Here is a 7,122-nt window from a genome sequence, read left to right on the forward strand (position 1 = left end):
ATCATCCCAGTAAATCCCAGTACACAGACTTGAGAGGTCTCAATCTTTTACCACAACAAATGATCAAATTCTCATTCAAGTCTGAGTTCAATAAAATACTTTTGTGCGAGGGAGACATGGTTTGGTTCTACAGGGTGCCTCCCCGATACAAAGGCTGCGTAACATTTAGATCTTTCACTACACTACCTAACATGGAAATAGAACTACACAGGCTGCAGATGTTCCCTGTTATCTTACTGGGAGGCTGAGAATGCCTCCAATCAAATCCTCCCAGCCTGTGCTTCTTATCACTCTAACATTTGTTTATCAATCCTGTGAAGGTCATTAAGTTTTATGATTTGTCATTGCTAGTTCAGTTCCTACAGCACTATAGCCATCATGACTATGTGTTGGCTATATTTACCATCATGCCAAAAAAGAGCTCTAGTAACCACACCTGTCTACTTTTAATGCTGTTAATGCTCATAACTACATTTGTCTACTTCAAAGCTGTTAATGCTTATCTCAGAATCAATCTTAATATCAAATTAATTCAATTACCCCACTTCATTCTTCAATAGTGAGGATTAGCAAAAAAAAACTTACTTGTATTTCAAAATAAATCATTCACTTATATATTAAATTTCTTCAGCTCACTTTGTTCCTGTGGAAATAGTAGCATTATTGATTATAACTATACTCTCCCATCCTTTGAACAATTGCTATTGGTACAAATGTTCAATTCATTACATTGTCATTTATCAGCTTGTTAACCATGTAGTTATTACTATGAGGAATTGGGGGATGGGGGCAGGGGTTGGCCACAGAGGCACAATGTAGTTAGTGGTTCTTGTCATTGTACAATAAGCAATGTGGCACATAAACTAATTGATCAGTTATAAGACCATAAGACCATAAGACATAGGAGCGGAAGTAAGGCCATTCGGCCCATCGAGTCCACTCCACCATTCAATCATGGTTGATTTCAACTCCATTTACCCGCTCTCTCCCCATAGCCCTTAATTCCTCGAGAAATCAAGAATTTATCAATTTCTGTCTTGAAGACGCTTAACGTCTCGGCCTCCACAGCCCTCTGTGGCAATGAATTCCACAGACCTACCACTCTCTGGCTGAAGAAATTTCTCCTCATCTCTGTTCTAAAGTGACTCCCTTTTATTCTAAGGCTCCCCCGCGTCCTAGTCTCCCCTGCTAATGGAAACAACTTCCCTACGTCCGTCCTATCTAAGCCGTTCATTATCTTGTAAGTTTCTATTAGATCTCCCCTCAACCTCCTAAACTCCAATGAATACAATCCCACGATCCTCAGACATTCATCGTATGTCAGGCCTACCATTCCCGGGATCATCCGTGTGAATCTCCGCTGGACCCGCTCCAGTGCCAGTATGTCCTTCCTGAGGTGTGGGGCCCAAAATTGCTCACAGTACTCCAAATGGGGCCTAACCAGTGCTTTATAAAGCCTCAGAAGTACATCCCTGCTTTTGTATTCCAAGCCTCTTGAGATAAATGACAACATTACATTTGCTTTCTTAATTACGGACTCAACCTGCAAGTTTACCTTTAGAGAATCCTGGACTAGGACTCCCAAGTCCCTTTGCACTTTAGCATTATGAATTTTGTCACCGTTTAGAAAATAGTCCATGCCTCTATTCTTTTTTCCAAAGTGCAAGACCTCGCACTTGCCCACGTTGAATTTCATCAGCCACTTCTTGGACCACTCTCCTAAACTGTCTAAATCTTTCTGCAGCCTCCCCACCTCCTCAATACTACCTGCCCCTCCACCTATCTTTGTATCATCGGCAAACTTGGCCAGAATGCCCCCAGTCCTGTCATCTAGATCGTTAATATATAAAGAGAACAGCTGTGGCCCCAACACTGAACCCTGCGGGACACCACTTGTCACCGGTTGCCATTCTGAGAAAGAACCTTTTATCCCAACTCTCTGCCTTCTGTCTGACAGCCAATCGTCAATCCATGTTAGTACCTTGCCTCGAATACCATGGGCCCTTATTTTACTCAGCAGTCTCCCGTGAGGCACCTTGTCAAAGGCCTTTTGAAAGTCAAGATAGATAACATCCATTGGCTCTCCTTGGTCTAACCTATTTGTTATCTCTTCAAAGAACTCTAACAGGTTTGTCAGGCACGACCTCCCCTTACTAAATCCATGCTGACTTGTCCTAATCCGACCCTGCACTTCCAAGAATTATAGTTGACCAAACAGGCTTGACTATGCTGACCATAACCTCAAATGGTGTGAACGTAGCCCAGTCCATCACGTAAACCAGCCTCCCATTCAATGACTCCGTCTACACTTCACGCTGCCTCGGAAAAGCAGCCAGCATAATAAAGGACCCCACACACCCCTGACATACTCTCTTCCACCTTCTTCTGTCGGGAAAAAGATACAAAAGTCTGAGTTCACCAACTGACTCAAGAACAGTTTCCTCCCTGCTGCCATCAGACTTTTGAATGGTCCTATCATATATTAAGCAGATCTTTCTCTTCACCCTATCTGTAACTGCAACACTATATTCTGCACCCTATCCTTTTCTTCTCCCCTATAAACGGTATGTTTTGTCTGTATAGCGCACAAGAAACAATACTTTTAACTGTATTGCAATACATGTGACAATAATAAATCAATTCCATTCAAATATTTTCCATTCTTTCTTCCAGCTGTTGTAACTAATCTCTTCAATTCGAATGATTTACTTACCCAAACAAAAATGTTTCACCCAAGTGGCAGCCTGATTTAAAAATAATGTCTCCAACCGATCTCTATTTTGATTTGTTATAGAGATAAAAGTACCCCAACCCCTCTCCCCAACCATAGACACACACACACTTCATGTTTTGAGGATTATTTGTGGCTCAATTAATTAAGTTGTCTTTTTGAGCTGCTATTTACGAATTATTGGCATGCAATTACGCTGCTTACATCAAGAGTTAATAAATACATCAAAAGATTTAACTGGAGCGATAGATTGGCTAACAGTAGGTAGCAATGCATGACTGGAGCATCTTACCTGCAGTTCTAAAGAGAAAAAGGTGTCCCCAGGGGAGAGCCAGTCCATGTTTAACCTGCTGCTCAGGCATTCTTTGATGGTCGAGGGAACGGTCCCCATTGACGTGACTCCCCCGCCCCCACACACACTGGCCGAGTCACACAGCCCCGGCCCCTTTTCTAATGCAATCGCCGACTATATGACTCCAAAGAAGGCAATGAAAAATAAAATAGAATTGATTACTTAAAAAAAAACGGCAATGAATAATGTGATGCTCGTGTACTTATGGTGGATCAGCATCCAATTACCCTGCTTTCTGCTCTCCAAATACAGATGCTGCACAACACTGCATCAGGAGTACGCCCACTCTGTACGCATGTAACTGGAAAATTCATCTGGACGTGGACACTAACACATACACATCAGTAATGGAAAATACCCACCAGCTTCCACACAAAGGATGACATTTTGCGGTGTACTAGATTATGTAAAAAATAAAATGGATTTTTCTTTATACTCATGATTATTTTAGTACCTTTTGTGAGCCAGTCCTTGCCTCCGACTCTTAAAAGGTTCTAAGTTCAGGTGTCCAAGACTGAAGCATAATAATCAAAGTCGACACTCCACTGAAATACTGAGAGTGCTGCATGGTCAGCTGTACTTTTGGATGAGGTGTTGAAATAAGATTCCGTCAGATACTTTTCAAATGAGCTAGCCAATATTTATCCCTCAACACCATTGAACGCAGATTATCTTTCTTTAATGGGATGTGGGCATTGTTGGCTGGGCCAGAATTTATTGTCCTGGGAGTTTGGCAAGGCCATGTCAGAAGGCATTTAAGAGTCAACCACATTGCTGCGAGTCTGGAGTCACATGTAGGTCAGACCAGGTAAGGATGGCAGATTTCCTTCCCTAATTATTAATGAATTAGATGGGCTTTTACGCCAATCAACACTAGTCATCGTTTGATGTTTAATCCCATATTTCTTTTACAGAATTCAAATTTCACCATCTGCTGTGGTGGGATGCAAACTCAGGTACCCAGAGCAGAACCCTGGGTTTCTGGACAATACCACCATGTCACCAGCTCCCTGATCATTCTCACATGGTCATTTGTGGGAGCTTGCTGTGGGCAAATTGGCTGCTGTGCTTTCTCCATTACAACTGTGAGTACAGTTCAAAATTACTTCAGTGACTGTAAAGTGTTTTGAATTGTCAGGTGGTTGTGAAAAATGTGAAATAAATGCAAGTCTTTCTCTTATCTTTGAACATAGGGGCCTACAGAAACATAGGCACAGCCATCCAATATTTGGTCCTAATGTCCCAATTTAATTGCAGGCAGCACACACATATCCAGCTGAAAGTGTGACAGCCATAATGTTGGTGTTAGGCAGATAGGTCAGTAGCGGGATCAAAAGGCAGAATGTTTAATTTAAATTAAGTTAATGCATTTTTCCTACAATACTTTTCAATTTTTACTATGTCCCAGTGCATGGCTCACCAGGCAAAACCCTTCAACCATGCTACTTAAAGGGATCATGATGTTAAAATATGACTTGTTACAGCTCCTTTCACAACCCCAAAGTGCTTTCCAGACAATGAAATACTTTTTGAGGTGTAGTCACTGCTGTAATACAAGAAACATGGCAGCCATCTTGTGCACCAAATGCTCCCACATACACCAATGTGGATGGCCTGGTAAGACAGCTTTGGGGGCAGAAAGAGAAAGGGGAGTGACAAAGAAGACAGCAGAGAGCAGGAGCAGCTGTTGTGGGAGGGAGGAGGAAGATGGTACAGCATTGGAGACCACACCCACAGTGCATTTTTTGTAAGCACTTCATTTGCACAAATATCATGGAGGAGCGATGAAGGATATACCTTCACCTCATGATTGATGTATGTCACCTGCAGCAACCACAGCTCAAAACTTGTACCATGACATGCAACATCACCATGTACCTTACTGGTAATGCCGCTGACTCTTTCCAGGCTGCAACAGGTGACATGAACAAAGTTTCGCAGTCCACACTGCATCAACGTATCACTGAAATTAGCAAGCCTCATTCCACCAAGAGGAACAATTACAGTATCTGCCCTATGGACAAAGTAAAGCAGGATGTGACAGCATTTCACGCACATGGCAGCATCTCCCATTGGTACAGGCCATAATAGACTGAACCCACATTAACTCACATGATCTCTATCATCAGTCTGGCATCCTTATCAATGGAAAGTGAGTCCACTCCCTCATTCTAAGTTGCTTTGGTACCACATTGTGAAGCTCAGTAGCTCGCAGCAGTCATGACTCTTCCATTCTAGCCAATCCTCTATGCCATCTTTTATGCCAACCAGACTGGCAAGTTACAGACTGGCTATTGGGGGACAAGAGTTAAGTCCCACTCTGGGCATAGCTCAGGACTCCTCTCGGAAACCTTTGCAGAACAACAGAGCCCTGCTGCCCTCAGAATCAACAGTGGGCAAGCTATTGGCATGCCCAAACACTTCAACTCGTGCACCATTCAGGAGCTGCTTAGCAGTGCATCCCTATAAACAGGTATTCAAATCTGTATCATTGAGAAACATTTTTGAAAAAGTGATCACGATATTATTAGCTTTAGAGTCATCATGAAAAACAGGCAACTTGGGAACAATCAAACATAAAAATCCTTAACTGGAGGAGGACTAATTCCACTGAGTTAAAAAGTGATCCGCACAGATGGATTGAATGAAAGACTGGCAAATAAAGCAGCAAATGAATAATGGAAGACACTTAGAGTTAGTTCACCTAAACACATTCCCTTGAAGGAACAAAGCAGGCATCCAAAGGTTAAAATGGAGACTTCTAATAAACTTGAGGCTCATGATGCAATAGAAAACTAGGCTTAATATTAAAATTGCAGAAGAGAAGTGAAGAAAGAAATAAAAATAGCAGAGTGTAAATATTACTATAGATTAGCAGTAATGCAAAAGGAAATTCCAAACATTTACATAATAAATGAATAAGGAAGGGGGAGCGAATTAGGGGCCAAAGAGGAAATGACAATGACACCAAATCTGGATTTGTGGCCAACAGTGAGCATAATGCTGAATGACTGTAATAGGACATATTATATCCAGTGTTCATCAACCGCAAGGGCCTCCAAATTAAAGTAAGACTTTGGAAGTCATTGGTTAGGCCTCAATGTTTAATTCTGGGTCCCACTCTTTAGAAAGGATGACAAGGCCTTGGAGAGAGAGGAGGAGATTTATTAGAATGGAATCAGCCATGAGGGATTTCAACTATTTGGAGAGACCAACGAGAGCTGAGAAGGTTAAAGGAAAATTTATTAGAGATTTTCATGATCAGGAAGAATTTCAGTAAAGTAAATAAGGAGAAAGAATTTTCACTGAACAGAGATTACAACCTGCTCCTGGGTTGTAGCCTTCTGCTCCTTTCTGCTTGGAATTTATGCCCCAATGCAGATCATGATCATAGTAACCATCTTTAAAAGCCAATATTCCTGTTGAAATATTGCTGTAAAATGGGGTAAACGCCTTCTCATTTATAATTTTTCTAACCAGATCAGAAACACCATTTCTATTGTTAGCAATTCCTCTTCACTACTCTCTAGGTGTCATTCACAGAGATAGACCTTATTTAGAAAGACGATTTTCAAACTATAATTTATACAAGTTGTCGTTTTCCTTTCACTCACTTGAACAAAAGTTAACTTTATTTCAAGCAAAAGGAAATCTTCAACCACTTTAGAAATGCACCAATCGTCTAAAAATGGTAGTTCCTGTCTTCTCCCAGTCATTCCAGCTATGGATTTTTGATTTTCAGTCACAGAAACAAAATACCAGATGTCATAATGGGGCACAAGGCATAGATTACTATAGCGACCAGTCAAGCAAAATGTTTCCCTCCCACGTTAATAAGCACAAACTTCAAAAAATGCAAAATAAAACTTAGAATCATAAAATCATAGAAACCCTACAGTGCAGAAAGAGGCCATTTGGCCCATCGAGTCTGTACCGACCACAATCCCACCCAGGCCCTACCCCCATATTCCTACATATTTACCCGCTAATCCTTCTAACCTACACATCTCAGGACACTAAGGGGCAATTTTAGCACGGC

General features: G+C 41.5%; 1 protein-coding gene across 1 annotated transcript in view; it reads right to left on the reverse strand.

Moving 5' to 3' along the window:
• The window catches only part of hmgcll1 (3-hydroxymethyl-3-methylglutaryl-CoA lyase like 1), a 171,667-nt gene extending 166,601 nt beyond the window's left edge, over positions 1-5,066 (reverse strand). Inside the window, exon 1 of the mRNA XM_078213591.1 lies at positions 4,881-5,066. Within this exon, the coding sequence (XP_078069717.1) occupies positions 4,881-5,066 (186 nt within the window). The remainder of the gene's footprint in view (positions 1-4,880) is intronic.
• Between the last annotated feature and the right edge of the window lie 2,056 nt (positions 5,067-7,122).

Source organism: Mustelus asterias, chromosome 5 (genome assembly GCF_964213995.1).
Source record: "Mustelus asterias chromosome 5, sMusAst1.hap1.1, whole genome shotgun sequence".
Lineage (NCBI taxonomy): Eukaryota > Metazoa > Chordata > Chondrichthyes > Carcharhiniformes > Triakidae > Mustelus > Mustelus asterias.